Below are 19530 nucleotides of genomic sequence, written 5' to 3' on the forward strand. Positions count from 1 at the left end.
AAATAAATTCTAAGTAAGAATGTTTAAGGAAAATGTGAGTCATGGTTACCTACATTTTTAAGTTATTAAAAATTTAAATCGAGAAAGGTGCTAAGTCCAGATTACACAAAGAAAGTAGGGCTTATGAGTTTGCTTGGGATCACATGACATCTTGACACAAAGACATTTTGGTTTTACCATTAGCCTCAGCTTCTCAAAGCCAATCAAGCGATGGAGGCAGTAATGTATGTCACGTTGACTGGCTCATGGGAGTCACTGAAATAATTTCGATAGTTCCTTTACCAAAATTTCTTGCCAATACGGTTGCTGAAGGGAAAGAGGAAAAAAGTATTTAAAGAGAATAGAACATAGAACTAGAAACAGTTTTATCAGGTATCCTGGGATCTGTTACCAGAAAGAGAATCATACTTGATAATTGACAGAAAGAGTACAGACACGACTCAAGTGCCTTGATCATAAATTAAATGATTAAGATGTTACAGATGCTTAGAAGCAAGTCAAAACTTTAGACTTCATCGGTTTTAAAATGTGCCGTCTTCCAGAGTGATCACGATAGTCTAATATTTTCAGTTTCTGGGCTTTTATTTTATATTTAAATTTTGAGTATATTTAATTTGCTATAATCACATAAATTTCATAGCATGTTTTCTTAATCCATAAATATTCTAATACATCCAAGCGAATTAAAAAATTTCTCAATAGAAACATCATTTTAGAATGGAATATCAGTCGATATGCAAAAAAAAAAAAAAAAAAAAACTACCTTACATGTGAATTCATAAACCATAGCTATTCTATGTATACTTTTAATTGAACGTTCTCAAATGATCAATATTTCTATAAAGGCATTCACTACTCTAATCAAAGTATCTCTTCTTAAACTATATTTTTCCATAATTTCTTTTTATAAATCTTTCTAAACCAAATCTTATAAGTTTAAAAAAAAAAAAAAAAAAAGAGCCAAGCCCTGAAAGTACTTGCTGTGTTGAGCAAATTGGGCCAAATTCTTCAGTATCATGTCCAACACTGATAGCTTATGGAAACTTGGCTTTTATGCAATTCTTATCATAATTGCTCAATATGTCCATTTGCTTTCTTTAACTTCCTCCTATTACTTTTACCCAATTACTATTTTTTAATACGTCCATTTCTCCCCTGCCTCATATCAAACTGCAACTGGAAAATATTTCGCACTCATTTCTTTTTAAGTTTTAGGTGTTCTCTTTTAAGATACCAAGTAAGGAACATTCAGATGGCCTTCTCCTCTGTAATGTTTTGTCATAAATTCTGGAAATGCTGCCTTATAGACAAAGCGGCTCACTTTAGAAACTCCTATAATCGAGCCAAATGCTATCTTGGATAATAGATTTATTTCCTTGTCATATAAAGGTAAGTTGACTCATTCTAGAATTGTTCTTCTGAGTAACAGACATATGCTACATATTATTACCTAATAGTAATTACTTGCAGATGTTAAGACGACATAGTAACAACTCACTAGCACCAAATTTATTTTAAAAAATATAATCGGTCTTGGACAACAGAATTAACTGTGCTACTACTCTGTAATTATCACACCTGTGTTTTTTTCCCCTATTACATAATGTTTACATGAAGGGGGATTAAATAATCTAAAAGCTTGATGGGATTACCAGATGCTTTGATGAAATAGATGAACTCTAATATAGAATGTGATCTGTACCATTTATGCAGAATAAAGCAGAGACTATCTCAATGGTAAACAATGTTTTTCAGTAATTTCTAATCACAGTTTCATCAATAGAACTTTTTAATCCATAGGTAAGTCAATCAGTATTTTTACTACAGTGTCTTCCTCTGTGTGGTAGGCTGAATAAAAGCAACTCCCCACTACCACCTCCATACTCATGTCCTGATCATGGGAACGTATGAATATGGTATCTGGCAAAAGGGACTTGGATGATGTGATTAAGTTAAAGATCTTGAGAGAGGGAGATTGTCTTGGGTTATCTGGGTGGACCCTAAATGTAATCACAAGTGTCCTTAAAAGACACAGGCAGAGGGAGATTTTGCTACAGTAGAGGAGAAAGGGATGTGACCATAGAAGCAGAGATTTGAATGAAGCCAGGAGCCAGGAGTCAGGAATGTCAGCAGCCTCTAAAAGTGGAAGATGCTAGAGTGGGATTCTTTGCTGGAACCTCCAAAAGAACCAAGCCCAGCAGACACCTGATTTATTCCCTTTAGACTCATTTTGGACTTAAGATCTCCAGAACTGTAAGAGGATACATTTGTGTTGCTTTAAGCTAATGAATGTGTGGTAATTTGTTACATCTACAGGAAACTAATACAGGCATACCTCAGAGGTATTGTGGGTTCCTTTCCAGACCACCGTTAATAAAGCGAGTATCTCAATAGTGAGGCATAATCTTTTTGCTGATGGACGGTCTTGTCTTCAGTTTGTAAAAAAAAAACACAACACCTTTGAAGCACAATCAAGTAGTGTGCAATAAAACTGAGGTATGCCTGTACAATCTGTAAAAAGTTTCAGTTAAATGACCTCCAAGATCCTTCTATGATTTGAGAAAACTGCTCTGCACTATCAGCATTGTGGATTTTTATTTTTAAGCATTTTTAATAGGCATAACTTAAGAAAAATTATGTTTCGTTTGTTATTTGGGATGTAAAATTGTTTGCTGTTATTTGTCAGTTGAGTATTAGTATGTCATCATTAAGAGACAGTAAACACTAGGGGAGATATTTTAGTTACTCTTACCAAGTTGAAGAAAAAATGTTTAATTTTTAATTGATTTCTATGTTTGAGTAGCCAATTCAGTTAGAAATTCAAAACACAAGAATGTTGCAGAAATCAGCTGCCAGATTTATTAATCTATCTGAAAATAGAAACACAACCAAACAAAAAGTAGAATAAAAATAGAACTTAAAGAAAAAAAACAAAAAACAAAAAACTTCAGATCCATTTCCCAAGAGTGTATAATGCAATGTTTTAAACCCTTCTGTATTGGAAATATCCTTAATGTTGGCCAATTACTTATTTTGTTCAGTGAGTCACTACCTTAAACAGCAAAATATATAGTTTGTCCTTAAATATTATATAATTAATAACAGTTTCTCTTTTGAAACCTTAAGATAACTGATAGCTCAATTCTTCCCTCCTGGCAAACTAGGAGTGTAATTTTAAAAAGGAAAAAAAGAAAAGGAAAAAGAAAAAGGAAAAGAAGAAGAAATAGAAAAGGAATACAATTTTCATTTAAATCATATTTTAAAGACCCACTTTCAATTTTTCCTTCAAAAAAAAAAAAGAATTATCCTTCAATTTCTCCAAATATAACAATTTTCCTCTCAATAAAACTTTAGCTGGCTATTTTAAAACCTGTTTTTTATTCTAAGTACTATAAATGGCTACATGAGCATAGTAGGGTGAAAAAAATGTTCTGATTTTTAAGGCATACTTATTAGCCCACAGTGGGCCTAATGGTATATAACGTATGTGCAGAACAATCATTGAAATCAAAGGTTACACACATCTTGAAATTAGAAATTTTTTATAGGATTAAATGTGAATAATATTTATTATGATATGTGGATTTCCCAATAACTGTTCAATTTAGCGATGTGTGGGAACATGGGTGGCTGGAACATCGTTCAACAATCTTTCCTGTGCCCATCATGAAATGGCTTTCAGGGGTTGTTTTCAAATTTGTGTTTAGAATTTTTTTTTTTTTAACATTTTGCTATAAACTCTTAAAAAAACTGTTGTTCCTCTGGGATACTGATGGACTGAACAAAATTCACTTGTGTTACTTGGCTTGGTTAGCAAGTTATTCAAGAGATACCATGACACCATTCACTTATGGTTGTTTCAACGTGAACGGAACAACATACATATCCTGCTTTCAAAATTTTCTCCAAATGCAAAACAGAAACAAAACAAAAACCTTTGAAACTTTAAATCTTTAAATCTTCTTTCAAACAATCCAATAACATTTACATGAGTGTCAAAACAAGATGATGGATATCAGTGCCAGCACTATGTCATACAGCAACTTCCTCATATATTTTAACAGTTTGTAAATAATTTTCCATTTCACGAAAAGTTACAAAAGTTTCCACAGTTTCCTTAGCAAGCTGAAGCTTACTCTTCATTTGTCAGTGTGCATCAAAGCTGCTTATAGCATAGCATGGCATAAGCTACTTCTTAAGCAATAAATGGTTTGAGTCATCTATTTTGTCCTGAAATGCTATCTGTAGTTAATTGCATTGCTTATAAATGTAATAGTAAGTTCAGCATGAAAGAGAATATTACAGAAAAGACAGCAGCAGAAGCATTAGCATTATCTAATATTTATATATGTTATCAACATAACACAGCAGTAAAAGGTTTAAATGCATATCAGTGGGTACCATCTCTAAAAATTACTATAGTACCTATTTAAGTGTATTGGATATTTTTCTTAAGGAATGCTTGCTGTGTCTAGAACAGCATAATATGTGATTTAGTACAGTTAATTCTTATTGATTAAATAATGTTTTTATGTGCTGAAGGAAGTGAAAAGACACGAATATTTTTTGCTTCATTGTGATCCCAGATTTAACATTTAAATGAAGGTCTCAAAGGACCATGATGTATCTTTATTTAACAGAAATGGGCTTCAAACTTTTTAAATGATAGTATGATTTGTATCTAAACAGCAAGGTGGCACCAGATACATGTAATGCTACTGGCCTGTGACTCAGTTTGAAGCCAGAGTCCAAAATCGTGCCCCTCATTTACAGTTGTATTGATTATTCAACTTCAGAGAGAATTACCCATTTTATGGTTATCCTCTGTGAGTCATATATAAAGCAAAACAAACAAACAGACAAAAAAACAGCAAATGCAATCTCTAAATACCTTTCTACAAGAGGTGCAAAAACAGTTATCTCTAACAATTAAACTGCCATTTACAGATTTCTTTGTACACCTTACACTCAGAAATGACAGGGGAAGATGCCCAAGGCAAATAGTCTCCAAGTGGATATTTACACAATGTGAATTAACTGTACCATAGATACCCAGAGACAATGAACATTTTTTTGTTGTTAGGAAATCAAATAAACATGATATAGCTTCATCATACTTAAAACCTGTAGGACCCCATCCCAAGCCTAAGTAAAAAGTAATCCCCAATGCCCCCCACCCATTATCTTCCTGTTACACAGAATAAATGTTTAGATTACTCCCACCCACCCTCAAATAAAGTGCGCAGTCCATGGCAGACCATAGAATAATGCAACAGGAAAAAGCCCCTTCTTGTGTATTATTATTTTAAAATAAAATACAAACAACAAAAATCAAAGATTCAAGAGAATTCAGAGATTCTCTGCATCTTGCAAAAAGACGGCAAGAGCAAGGAGGCCCTGCTTGGCTGTCACTTGTGTTAATATACGTAGCCTTCATTGTAGGGGTGGGGGTTGCAGCAACCCCCTTCAGGCATGTAGGCCATGCTTTCATCAAAGTGAGACAGCGGCACTGTGTCCTCTTCATTGATGTGACGTTCCATGTCTGTCTTCAGCAGCGGGCGCTGGTTATCTGGAAAGGCCATCGAGAAGAGGGCTTCTGGATCACACACAAATTTGTAGACATATCTCTCTCCAGCCACCTAATGAAAACATGGAAGAGAAAAACCCATCCTTATGTATGGAGCTGGATGTGAACTAGACTTACTATGGTGATCATTTAGAAATATTTACAAATATCGAATCATTATGTTGTACACCTGAGATAAATCTAATGTTGATTGTTAGTTATACCTCAAAAAACAAATAAACAAAATCCCACACATCTTCACCATACCAGATGGAGAAGGAAAGGGAAGGAAAAGAACAAAAACATGGTTTAATACACCAGAAAGGATGGATCAAAGAAAGAGCAACCAAGTATTTGCAGATACACATAAAAGAAAATAAAGGTTTTACTTTGTGAAATAAACTATGGTTCAATTGAGGGAAGTGCAAAACATTGGGTAATATTTACATTTATTCCACATATAAGTGAAAAGATTAGCAGTTTGCATGTTTTAATATAAAGGTAAACTTACATACATTGTTGGGAGAGGGAACAATGATTTCACGCACACATCTCACACTAAAAGTTTTTTTTTTCTTGTTTTAAAAGGTAATATCTATACGTGTAAAATAACTGGACCTTTAAGGTATAGTGTGTCCCTTCTGATATTACAGTTCTGAAATTGTAGAAAACTAAACTTCCAAACCGTAAAAGTAAAACGTGCTGTGTTCCTAATAAGACTAGACTAGTGATTCACCAATTCACAGGGTGAACTATTTTTTTTTCCCCTACTGTGTATTTTCATAAAAAAAAAAAGATGCATACCCTTATTTAAATGAAAGATGGATCAAGACGACAGCATTATCCTGGGTACATCACTTTTAAAAATGAAGGCAAGATGCATTAGACAGAAGTTAAGGATGTGTGTAAAGTGTCAAATTGAAGTAAGAGGTGTAAAAAAGTGAAAGGAATTTAAAGTACACAACGCATAGGAAGGAGAGGAGAAAAAGAAATGTGACAGCTACTTGAAATAAAGAAATGGCATAATTTGTAGGGAACGACATGTTCTAGACTTAAATTTTGAAGAGTAATGCTTTTCTAGGAAGTTATAAACAATTGAGTGAAACAAAGATGGTCCCCCTTCGACCCACCGCCATTAATAAACAACTCCAAGTTTCTCAAAACGGGGGAGGAAGGAGGTGTAAGGATGAATATGATTCTTTGTATTAACTTTGATAGTAACTTTTTGTGCGTATCTAGAGTTCAGTAATTTTAGAAAGGTGAAAATTAATCCTATCCATCAAATAGGCACGGCTAGTTGCTTTTTGATGTGGGGAATAACGAGTTCATAGTTTACTAACGATCTGTATATGTTTGGAAAAAAAGAAACGATTCCCAAAGAGCACTGCTGTTCTGGACTCAGATTTACAATATTTTTTGCTCTGGGTTTTTAACCCTGTAAGAGGAACCAATTTAGAGAATCCAAATAATATGAATACTCTTAGATTTGAAAACAGTCAATACTTAGTTTTTATGAATTTGGATATGTTTCTTAAACTGCCCTCAGTTCCCCCTTTCTAAAAGTAAAATGGGGATGGGAATGGCTCCTTGGAAAGAGCGTCTGTTGTAAGATTGAGATAGAAGTCCCTGGTATACTGCGTGGCAAACAGAGGAGCCTGGCATAAATGTATTCACTTTAATCCTTTATAAAAAGGAAATTAAGTTCATAAAAGTGAAATTGTGATATTACCATAAAAATAAAAATATCAGAAACAAAGCTAAGATGCTGAATCCTGGTTTTCCTATTTATATTTGTTCAAAGAATTTTGAGAAAAAAATAAAATGAATGCTTCTCATACCTCAGAGCCTCAGACCATTTAATAACCTGCTTGGTTTTGTTTGAGGCTGTGGAGAAAAAGGTACTTACTTTAGGCTACTGGAGTTTTTTTTGTCCAACCTGTTGCTATTGGTTATAATTGGAAATGATTTGATAAATCAGTGTGGAATTAAAATGTGTAACATGCAATCAAGATTATAAAAACCTCTTAAGGATTCTGCCTTGACTCACTGCTTCCTTCCATTTTTCTTTTGAATAAACATTTTTAAGACTATTACTATATTTATTGGACTATGTAAAAGACTGCAGAGTTTACAACAAGGGATGATAACCAAAGTAAGGAAATAACAATGTCTTCCATTACTAGAGTTGCAACTTCAAAATGGAAAGTATGCCCAAATTGCAAAGCTGAGATAAACAAAACATGACTTCTGCAAGAGAGATGAATCAGAATAAAACAAGGAGGAGTTTTTTGAACTGCGCTTTAAAAGACTAGATATTTAAATTATGTGTTAAGTTTTTAAATTTCAGAATACAGGGATACTGGAGGAAAATGAACAATTACAGATTAAGCCCCCAAAATAATGATCTATCATTATATCTTCCACAAATAACCACTATTAAAATATTTGTATATACTTTTCCAGGTATTTCTAAATTTTGAAACAGAAGTATACACATGTACTGTCTATAAGGTATAATAAACATTATTACTCTGCCATTTCTTAGTTCTCCCATGACTACTGAAATAATCTGTGTTGTGGTTTATTTTTTACACATTTAGATCCACTTGGTCATTTTTATTTTATTTTATTTTTATTTTATATTTTTATTTTTTATTTCATTTTTAATCTTTCCACTTAATTTTCTATTACATACAACACATATATAAAGTTTTAAATTCATTTAACAAGTGTAGTTGTATAAATATTTTCCCTTACACATTGAAACATATAATTCTACACCACAGTTGATTTTCTTTAAAAAAAAAGGACTGCATAATTTTCCTCTGAATGACTATACTAGAATTTACTGAACCATTGGAGTGGCACATATGTTAACAGATAAAAACAACAATTCAAGACATTCTAGAAAGCACGGATAATGAGGGAGTCAGGAGCAGCAAGCAGAAAGGCTCAACACGTGTGAGGAAGAAAAGTTAACATGAGCATCCATAAAAATTGTAAAAAGCCTTGATCGTTGTGCTAGTTATAAGTAGACTTCAACTTTTGCATGTTTCATAGTAAACGATTACCCTTTCTTAAGTTATACAGCAACACCCCAAAAGGTCAGTCATACATGGCATTTTGCTATCCTATATTAGTTGATGAATAAATACAGAGGGTGCCAAAAAATGTAAACACATTTTAAGAAAGGAAAAAAAAAGTATTAAAATTGTAATACAATGAATTACGCTAGCATTCATTCGATTAATGCACACTTTTGAGCAAATGTCATACTACACATTGCTATCATGTAATTCAATTCAACTTCGAAAAGTAATACGTAGATAACATCTCTAAAAATGTGTACATTTTTTTGGCATCCTGGTACTCGCAAATAGTTTTCTTTGGCAATTAGAGCCTAATAGGAAAAAAATGTGAGGAGCAGCCACATTTGTATCTGCATTTCAACATCTATGCCATTATTTATTTGATAGTATCTTGCCTTATTAATTTATTAAAATAGGAGGTAAATAAATGAGATAACTGGAAAAATAAATAGGAACATGCAAGTGGTGATACTAGTACTAAGAAGCATAAGTTTGAACACTTTTGAGAATATTTAAGACCAGCGATGACATCCTGGAGATAGCCAGTCAAACACTGTGTCTGAAAGCAGAGGTGTGTGTGCTTAGAGATCTTTTAATACTTTTTAGTGCCCTGTGAATGATATCTTTAATGAGGTGTTAACAGTTGAGACACAAAGCCAAGTATGCCTACATTGTGAGATGCACTCAGAGCTACCATTTGTTTGAGACTTTTATTGTGCCAGATACAATGCAAGTGTCTCAAACACATTATTTCATAATCACAACAACTTTTGAGAGGTAAGCACACCACCATTCAGCAGGAGAAGCTAGCTTATCTGTTCAAAAAGGTGATCCGATAAGAAGCTAGCATGCAAACCTAAATCATGACAGCATTTTCCTTTACTGCTGAGCAACACAGCCCAGGGGAATTATTGAGTACCTACTCGATGTGCACTGGAATTAGAAAGATGGTGATGAAAATGAAAGGAATGGGATGCATTTGAAAGGATTTGGCTACCAATGGAAGTGGTGAATGATAGAAAGGGAGGAATTAAAAATGACCCCAGGGTTGGGAGAGAGAAGAGAGGAAAAGCAGGTAGTAAACACTTATACATTTTGAAGGTAAGACTCAGAGACATAGGAAGCAACTGAGAATCTAATTCAGCCTTATCTTTTAAAGTATCCTGGAAGTTCTAACTTCTACCTGGCAAACTCCAGAGCACTGATTTCCTTTCGTCTAGAAAACTCAATAATGCTGTTCTCTCTGTTCTAGTGTTTCATGTACCAACTGGTCTAGTTATTTGCCCCAACTATGGTGACATAAAAATATGCCACAACCGTAACAGTTCATGCCCTCCCAAATGAACAAAAGATGCATAATAAAACTGTAAATTTCACAATGGACACACTGTAAACTTAGTTCACAGTCAAGACAATTAGATTGAATACATATGCAAGGCTGAAGGATGTTATAATAACAAATGTTCAAATATTTTACTTTCATTTATTCATTACTGTCTTCAAAAATGTTATATTCTAAGTGTAATTCATTGTTTTATCTCACTTTTTTAACTCTTTCGCTGCGTTGATTTCAAGGCTTTTTTCAAAATGTGTCAGAAATCCACAAAAAACAACAAAAAAGTTGGTATTTTGACTATTTTATGCATTTAATAACAATTTGAGATGCTTTGCATATAAATGACGTTATTTTTATGTATAAAGTTTCCTATTATTACTCATTCTCGCAAAACACAAAAATGTGGGAAAATGTAGATCTGCTTTCCTAAACTTCCTTTCTGGAAGTTCTTATCTGTACTCACGGATGTAAATATTCATTTGGATATTCCGACTATCGAGGCAAAAGCAGTAAAAAGCTACTTTCAAAGATTAAGGGAAGCTCATTTGAAATAAAACAAAATATATTTCACTTAATTCTACCAACAAAATAAGATCAAATACTTATTTTTAATAAATAGTTTAGGGTGTTAAGCTGTCAGGTATTGAGACCAGGCAAGATTTCAGGCAAGAAAAATGTTTTTCAGAATGAAAATAAGAAATGTTCTGAATGTTTTAGGAATCAAAACAAAGGGAGAAAAGTAAGAATTTGGTTAGAATTGGAATTTATAAGCAAAAGCATTTCAAAATTATATAATTCTTGAGAATAGCAGAATATTAACAACTTCTGGGAATACATACATGTAATATTAATGCAGAAACAACCTCTTTTTATGAAAGACAACAAAGTAGGAACTTCCAGAAAGTCTACTACTTGGTATATCATGTTATTACACATTTGTCTATGATGTCCACAAATTTAGAAAAGGAAAATCTTGTAAAAAGCAAAACCAAGAGCTAAGCATATGTTAAAGTGACTGAAAGCTTGCTTCAGCAATGCAATATGTGGTTTTTAAGTATGACATGCAGATTTATGTGCAACATTTCAATGAATTTTAATGCTGTATTAGCTGCTCACCTTTTGCATGATTCCTTTCTCATAATAATACCGGAGTGAACGGCTAAGTTTATCATAGTTCATAGCTGGCCTGTTTTTCTGAATGCCCCAACGCCGGGCCACCTGCCACCAAAACAGAATTACATTGTAGTGTTAAGTATTAACTTATCAACATATTCCATAGAAATTGTTCATTCATTAATTACATCCAACCAATCCAAAACACATCCAAATCAAAGAGGCAAAAGCTACCATAATCTGAATTTCCTGTGTTCCGGTTTGCTTTTTAAACCAGGCATGCCGTGATCACTCTGAAACATCACAATAGAATTCTTTGTCATTATTGTTTTGGATACAAAATGAAATGGAAATAAGGGAATGTGTTTACAGAGGGAATGAACAGGCTACAATTCACTAAAATGAGGCAAGTTTCCCATTCTGAGATACACTGTGGGGTTTTTTTTCCCCTTCTTAGTTTTTCAGATAAAAACTATAGATTAAGAGCAGCTTAGTGATCGCTCTATAAAGGTGTTTTTGTGAGGTTATGATAAACCAAAGGAAACAGATATCCTGCTTGACATTAAATAAAAGTGAACAAGTAGCACAGTGTGTATAGCACAGGAAACAGTATACAAATTAATAATCTGGACTATAAATGATTTTCATTGCCTGAAGCAGCATCAGAATAAAATTGTAGCCAATACCAAACTGGGGAATTAAACATTCATTTAGAGAATAGTAATTGGATGCTAAAAATAAGAAGGAAATGGAAAAGGTCACCATGTATATGAGCCCACAAACAAAAATCTCTAAAGCAGAATGTCCACTTTGTTGTTTAGCAAAAAATCATCGGAGCTTTCTATAATGTGGCTTTGGAGGGGCAACTTCTTTGGCAAAGAAAAGTCTTCTATGGAGCTTTAAGAAAACCTCCTTCCTCAATATTTATATATCCCCCCAGTCGCCCACCCCTAACCACCACCCTGGGCTAGCTGAAACATTATACAGACCAGTGTAGCTAAAGTCACGTTCTCATTAATTTCCACTTTTTATTAGTCTGAGCAGAAACTGCAGCTGCCACTCATACCTAGCCAACCCCAAGAGAGCATTATCTAACAGGGTTAGTGTTTTCTTTCATGTCCATGAAATTTCAAGTTGTTGCTATGTCACATATACTAAAATAGAAAAGAGAGATCACGCTGTCTCTCCACTTTATTCGCAATATATTTTCTCCAGCGTATTTTTTTTTCTTTCTTTTTAAAAACACTGATCCTTGAGCTATTTTCTCTCTCACTGACTTGTACTCCCTCAATGAAGATACAATGTAATTTAGTCACATGCATCAGTGTATTTTTTTAAGAGCACAGAGTTGGGATTTAACAGGGACATGACTATAGAGCTTAGCAAACTGTCACCGTGGCAGGTACATCTTCATTTTCCAAAGATAAACTTCATTTTAATGTAAATGTTCTGCGCAATAGTGAAATGGCAGGGTGGCAGTACGAAATGAAAGCAATACTTGTAGAAAATAAAATGTCTTTTAAAAACCTAACAATGGACATTGCTTAATAGATTTGGCAATTGAGCAGCATGTGATCCAGGAGGGGACGTGGACATAGATTATTAATATCTCCTTAAATAAACAATGATTTCTGGAAACTTATTCATTTACAAATGATTTATTTCTAGGAACTCACCAGGATGCATCGAGAAAGTAAAATATTTGCAACAAACTTTAAAAAAACATTGTGGAAGTCTCTGCGAGAGAAAGATACATTTTTTAATACTAGAAGCAGAATTTGACTTAGGATACCAGTGAATTCTTATCACTGTGGGTATTGGTAGACATTTTGAAACAATAAAATATGGTTTTAGAGCTGTAGCAATGTCACGTTCATCGTAAAGTTGAGGGAAACGGACCAATATGCCTATGAGATACAGACAAGCTATACAAGAGAAGTAGGTTCTAGAACTCTGCTGTACAACCCAGTGCCCGTAGGTAACGAACAATACTATATGGTGCACTGAAAATTTTGACGAGAAGGTACGTCCCATGTTAGGTGTTCTGAGCACAGTAAAAAAGAAAGATTGAAAGTTAAAATTAACAATTAGCATAAACAATTTCTAGGATAGTTCAGACCACCCACCAACTAGGAAAGTCCATTCAGCCCTGACATAGGACCCACCAATCACCACGACATCCAGCACCCCTAAAAGCCAAGGTACCGTTTTCAACATAAAGTGGGTGCCATGGTGGCAGTAACTGCCGTGACATCCTTATAATACTCCTGCAAATGAAAACTTTGGTTGGAAGTGAGGAGAGTGAAAAGATGATGGTGCTATAGGAGTCACTCTTATTGTCAAATGAATTAAATAGGAAAATGTAATAGTTCATTCAAGTATTATTCAACGTATTTTTTTAAAATTATGCTTGAATATGCAACAGTAAATAATGGAAACCACAAGCAGGGCCTGACTCTCAGACTTCTTGGTAACTCTTCCACCTTAAACAAGTGTAAATATCATCAAAAACTTCTACCCCGAGTCCATAGATGCTTTGCTATGTTAATAAATGTTCCCTGGAACAATTCCCTCAGATCCATGATTGATTTGAAAATAATATCTCATTGTCTTAAATATCTCAAAAAGGAACAGTTAAGGATGATATGCTTGCTGAAGTTATCCAAAGACATGGAGCGGATAATCAGCGCAGATCTGCAGTCTCACTCAGTATCATTTTAAACTGCAAGAGGAAAATATAAATGAATTGAACCCAAGGGTCATTTCAACAAGGACAGCTTCACAGCCACCTTTCAAGAGTGTGCTGACATCAACCCCCAACGAGCTGCTGTATAATACACAGAGGGTGAACATGGGCCACACAGGCTAAAGAAATTTCAAAAACACTTTCCAAAGAAGACATTTAAACATAAACAGCACCTTCATGGCCTGATGGAAGCAATTGCCACAGTGAACAATGCAACCATCAGAAATGGGATGTTTCATTTTGAACAAAGGCCTTAGGAGACATTTAGTGCGTATCGCACAATTGCCACTGAGTTAGTAGCTATTTGGAAACGGTCTACTGAGTCTGAATTACCCAGCCCTGTTTGACTTTATGAGTCTGCTATAGACAAGGTGTCTAAATGTTCGTTTGTTGTATGGAACAGATGTAATTGTATTTCTTCCTTGCATTAAAAAACAAAAAAAAATCACAGTAATTTACAATTTGATGGAACTTAGTGATCATCTGGTCAAGGCTTCTACTTAATTTGAACTTGATCATCATAAAAATCAACAGTTGCTATATAAAGAATTTAAACACTTGCGTAAGAATTTTCACTCTTCTGAATGGATCAATAATTACTGTCATAATTCAGCAATTTCCCCTAACTTAACAATCGTATGGAAAAACATTAAAGATGTGTTTCTGCTCAACTTTATTTTAATCATACATAGAGGGAAAGAACTGTTTGCTATAAATTCCTATTGTATGCACTCAGTTCTAGCATGAACCAACTCTTGCAATGATTATTAAACAGCACATATTTCCATCATGTTAAAGGGTTTTGAAATGACTTTATGTTAAGGGTTCCTAGTCTCCATTTGTTAGCGCTTCACGTTTGCATTTCTTTCACTGACCTCACTTAAGTACATCTACACAAAAACTAATTTCCTTTGACAAATTAAGCTGTAGAAACATTACAAAATTCAAACACTTATTTAGCCCATGCTAGATAACGGACACTTTCAATTTTTAGTATTGAGCCCTCTGTATGTGTGTTCTTGGTGTGGGCAAGGGAAAGGCAGCCAGATTAATCCCTAGTGTTACCAGTTACTGATATAACCTGGAGAAGACTTAATTGTGCTAACCGGCTCCTCTGTTTCTTATTTCTTTTGAATACATTTGACTCAGATAATCTCTTAAATCTTCATAAATTATGTGACCTTATCTTCAGGATATCAAATTAAAGCATATGATCTGATTATGACTGAACACATGGTTTCATAGGGCAGAAGATTTAAGATGTATAGGCCCATTAGCCTAAGTTGTAGTTGTCCAGTCTATGTGAATCTAGTCACTTTAGGTTCAAAATTAGCTGGGTACTTACTGAATTTTTCTACCTTTCTGGAATGTTTAGATACTATAGTCAGTATGACCAGTTATAGGTATGTTGGCTAAACGCCTTCCATTGCTTTCTCGGCTAATGTAAACTAAAGTTGATTTTAATAATAGCGGAGAAGATGTAAACATTTTGTATAACAGTCACCTTTCTATATGGGTCCAACATGTTATTGGTGGGTTATGCTGCAGTAATAACAGTAGCCTTAAGCCTAAAGCTAGTCCTGGGAGGAAAAAAAAAAACTGAACTGAGTTCTTCAGGAAAATACTCCACTTGTATGTACTTGGGAATGAGGAAGCAGTGGGGGACAGAGATAGATAAATATGTTTTCCATTTATCCGTATTATCTGTATCCGGAGTCCTCTCTCCTCTCGTTTTGGTAATGTCTTATGAATTATGGTGACATTTTAAGCTTCATCCCTACCTTCCAATGGATTCCACATGGCACAGTTGACTTGAAACATGTCACCAACAATCAAAGGGAAACAATGTTCCTGCCAGGTCTGTGTCTCCTGAGAATCACTTAAGGAGTGAAAATTCCCGACTGTGGCCCTTGCGTGCTTGATCCCCCCCCTCCCCACAGTTGTTTCTTCCCCATCCCATATTGCAGAGACTTTAGTCTCTAAATATTCCCCTCTAACCCCCTAAACCAAATCAAAAATGTTCAAATAATAACTGCTAATTTGCAAGAACGATACCTCTATATCCAAAACAAGTTGAACCTCAGCAGACACCCCCACTCTCCTCCAAATACTATCAAATGTCTCCAACTTAGATGCTCCTTTAGAGACTTCCTAAGCCCTGCATTCGTGAATAAAGGTTTATACTCATTTTTTATTTTTGAATATATGCATGCATTCCTCCCTCCCCGCCCCCCCAACTTCTGATTTGAGGGTTTTCTCTAAAGTTTTAAAATAAAGAAGGTACATATTTGGCATGTTAATCAAATATGTTTCTTTGTATTGTGAAATATCTGATTTTCCTAACTAAAATCTACTACTAAACTCACCTCTTCAGGCTCAATCAGTTTAAATTCCATGCCTCGCCCAGTCCAGGCAATGAAATGAGAATTTGAAGGGTCGTCCAGAAGAGCTACCAAAAACTGCCAGAGTTGAAGTGATCCTCGCCGCTGGTATGTGGGTCCTTCCCGATACATTCCTGGCTCTTGTTTGATGTCTCCTAAATTAAAATAAAAAAATTAAAAAAATTAAAGTTTCTATTATAGTATGACACATAAATTTACATTAGACCAATCGCTAAAATGGCTAAACCACAAATACTTTATTGGTTTATATGAAATATAATGTTACCATTAAGTAGCGATTTAAAATACCTAAAGGGTTGAATGTAAACCAGGAGTCTGCACAAACTTACGCACAACTATATATAACATATAAGGGTCAAAATAATTGCACACAGGTGCAGAATAAATCCACAGATGTCATTACTTATAAAAAAAAATTGTATTCCTTTTTTTTCCCCATTGATTTCTTTAAAAACTATAGCATCTAAACATACTTCTTTGCTTTTACTGTTAATGACATTTACTCACTGATCTAAGCAACACTGAGGAGGGAATAATCAATTTTAAACTCTGGGCTTTTTATTTGAAGAAATTATATTCTGTAAGTTACAATTTATAAATATCTCACTGACTCGCACATGACAAACTATTGCAAATTTAAGCTAATTTAATAGCATCTTAAACTCTGAATTAAGTAATCTGCATTTTATATAAATTAGGAAAATCTCATGGGCAATTCGGGGCATACTGGCTTACCATCATCTATTTCCTGCACAACTTCATACTAATACTACCACTTTCTCAACTGGAAACAAAGGAAAATTCTCTCTCATTTTTCTTTATTTCTAGTTTGTACTTCACTTACTTAAATTTAGTTTGCTACTCTTTATCTGAAAGTCCAGTTTAAAAGTGTACACACTAGAGCTTTCTGTAAATCTATTATTTTTCTGCAAGAAAAGTCTGTTATATTTATTTGGCATTCATATAAAGTGCAATAATCTATTAAATAGATTATAGCAATAAAACTGTTAGTGTTGAAATGCTTCTGGTATAAATCTGGTCAGTTATCTTGGTTTTACCAAAAAATTAAAACAAAAACAAACAAACAAAACTCGGTTCATCACTACTGATTATTTACTTGTCTCCTGCCATTTCAAAAATATGTGGAATTGGTCACGATGGGGATTGACTGTCTAGGGCCCGACAACATATCATTGTTAATGCGTGAATTTCTCTTCTCCACTAAAGAAACAATTCAGACAGAATATATTCAATCTGATCGACTCACATTAAGAATGAATTATAAAACAGACCAAATCACAAGTTTTTAAAAATCTTTCCTTTGGTCAGTAGACAGACATACACCTCTTAAAATAATTACAGAAAAAAAAAAAAATGAAAAAAAACAACCCTTTAAAAACCTAAACCAAAGTAAACTTACGGTCAGTAGCTGCTAAAAATCATTATATTATTTTGGTTTAAGCTAGGTCATATAGAAGTGTCTCTTCACATTGATTTCAATGACAGCTTTATTTATCTCAGTTTTTCCTTCTGAGATTTACAAATTTTTCATGGGAAAGCAGCAATTATAGAGACACTGAAACACTATCAAATTTTATAATCTCTAGATTGCTTCTGCCTATAAATGTGACTGATTGAACTGGCCTTGTATGATGAAAAAAATTAACCTTCTGTTACTCTTTCTTCTTGTTCTCTATTCCTTATAAATTGTAAAACTGAAGCTATCTTCCAAAAAAATGTTTTATTAGTGTAAAACTGAGGAGTATTTAAAAGTCAAAGGTAATAAATAATCAAGACAGTTAGCTTCCCTAAACATTAGTATGACTTTGGCCTGTTAGATTATGTCATAATCTTCTCTACAGTTTTGAGCTATTTTTCTTCCTTATATGCCCATAGTGATTACCAAGATTTCTTAAAGCTCACAAAGACTGAATGAAACTATAAAGGTCATTCCAAGAAGTAAAGGCTTTATGCTTTCTCTCAAGAGAAAAGGCTGTAGTTTTAAGAATTGTGATGCTCTACTAATGTTTAAAAATAACATAGATCACACGTCTGAAACTCAAAGCTTAAAATTAGTATCTATTGTAGGAAAAGGCCAAAAAAGTGACTCCTACTAGAGTTTTAACCCTGTGACCTTGAGTTAATTTAGCAATTTAAAGGAAAGCTAAGGAAACAGGTCTTCCCAAGACTTACCATCTTTTGAGAAGTATAAGAGTAGCAAAAATGTTGAAAATAGAATAGTCCACAAGCAACTAATAGAGACTGAGAAGCAATCTGAGCATGACTTTGCTGTTTAAATAACGACAATTAAAAACTTCTGAAAAAACTCAGTACAGCCAGGTTCCCCAAAGTTTGTGCAATTAGCTAATCAGAGGGTCCCTGCTCGTTTCCTGGTAAACAATCAAAGCAGGAAATATGGAGACCACGCTGAAGAACCACTAAATCAATTAACTGTTCAATTTTTACCCAAGCTTCCTTGTAGATGCCAATTTTTGCAACCGTTGTCAAGAAGATTCTGTCTAACTTGACACCCCTTTGAAACATCTGGGACCTTCTCATTGCAACAGCCCATGATATTACAAAAGGTAATGCTTTCCTAACTCCCTTTTAAGCAATTACAAAGTAATGCCACATTAGTAATGAACATCTTCCCAGAAATAACAAAAAAGGACTGACAATTACTAACTAAATGGGCAGCTATGTTGTTCCTGTGTTTCATAATGCATCTTTTCATGAACAATAAAAAGGAAAGAGGCTGCATTAGTCATCTGTGCATCCACAGTAGCATGCTTTCTGTTCTGCTTTGTTAATTATGGGATCAGCTTTCAATAAATCTCGAAAAACAAGCTGCATGTGCTCAGCAGGGCAATGGAAAGGCCCCTCTTATTCTACACAAAGCTCTGCAAGAACGACACTATGGTTATATTTCTACAAATGAGATGTTATGAGACAAAAGAAAAAAGCTTTCTAATGGAGGAAAGAAAAATAATTTATAAAAAGGTAAATTTTTAGCAAGAGCTGAGTGACTCGTAAGTGATGTGCATAGAAATCTTTAAGTAGGGATGTCGACTGTTTTCAAGAGACTGTTTTCAAGATTGCTCCTCTACAAAAATCTTGCAGCACAATGAAAAACCTACCATCAAATTTCTCTGGGACAACACAGGTGTCATCATAGAATTGCCTGGGACCCTTTTCAAACATACAACCTGTGGGTGGAAATGGGACACATTTATTCATGATAGAAATAAGGCTCACAAACAATTGGCGTAGAAAAGAAC

At 34.2% G+C, this 19530-nt stretch overlaps 1 protein-coding gene across 12 annotated transcripts in view; it reads right to left on the reverse strand.

Annotated features, from left to right (window-relative positions):
• Positions 1-563: 563 nt before the first annotated feature.
• The window catches only part of ETV1 (ETS variant transcription factor 1), a 92461-nt gene continuing 73494 nt past the window's right edge, over positions 564-19530 (reverse strand). For 11 of the 12 annotated variants that reach the window (XM_019727020.2, XM_074340797.1, XM_074340796.1 and 8 more), the window contains 4 exons: positions 19390-19458; positions 16217-16386; positions 11108-11209; positions 564-5639 (listed from right to left, as the gene is read on the reverse strand). In XM_019727020.2, the coding sequence (XP_019582579.1) occupies positions 5418-5639; positions 11108-11209; positions 16217-16386; positions 19390-19458 (563 nt within the window). In that variant the 3' untranslated portion in view covers positions 564-5417. The remainder of the gene's footprint in view (positions 5640-11107; positions 11210-16216; positions 16387-19389; positions 19459-19530) is intronic. The other variant, XM_074340798.1, reaches the window with a different exon arrangement.

This window comes from Rhinolophus sinicus, linkage group LG09 (assembly GCF_036562045.2).
Source record: "Rhinolophus sinicus isolate RSC01 linkage group LG09, ASM3656204v1, whole genome shotgun sequence".
Taxonomy (NCBI): Eukaryota; Metazoa; Chordata; class Mammalia; order Chiroptera; family Rhinolophidae; genus Rhinolophus; species Rhinolophus sinicus.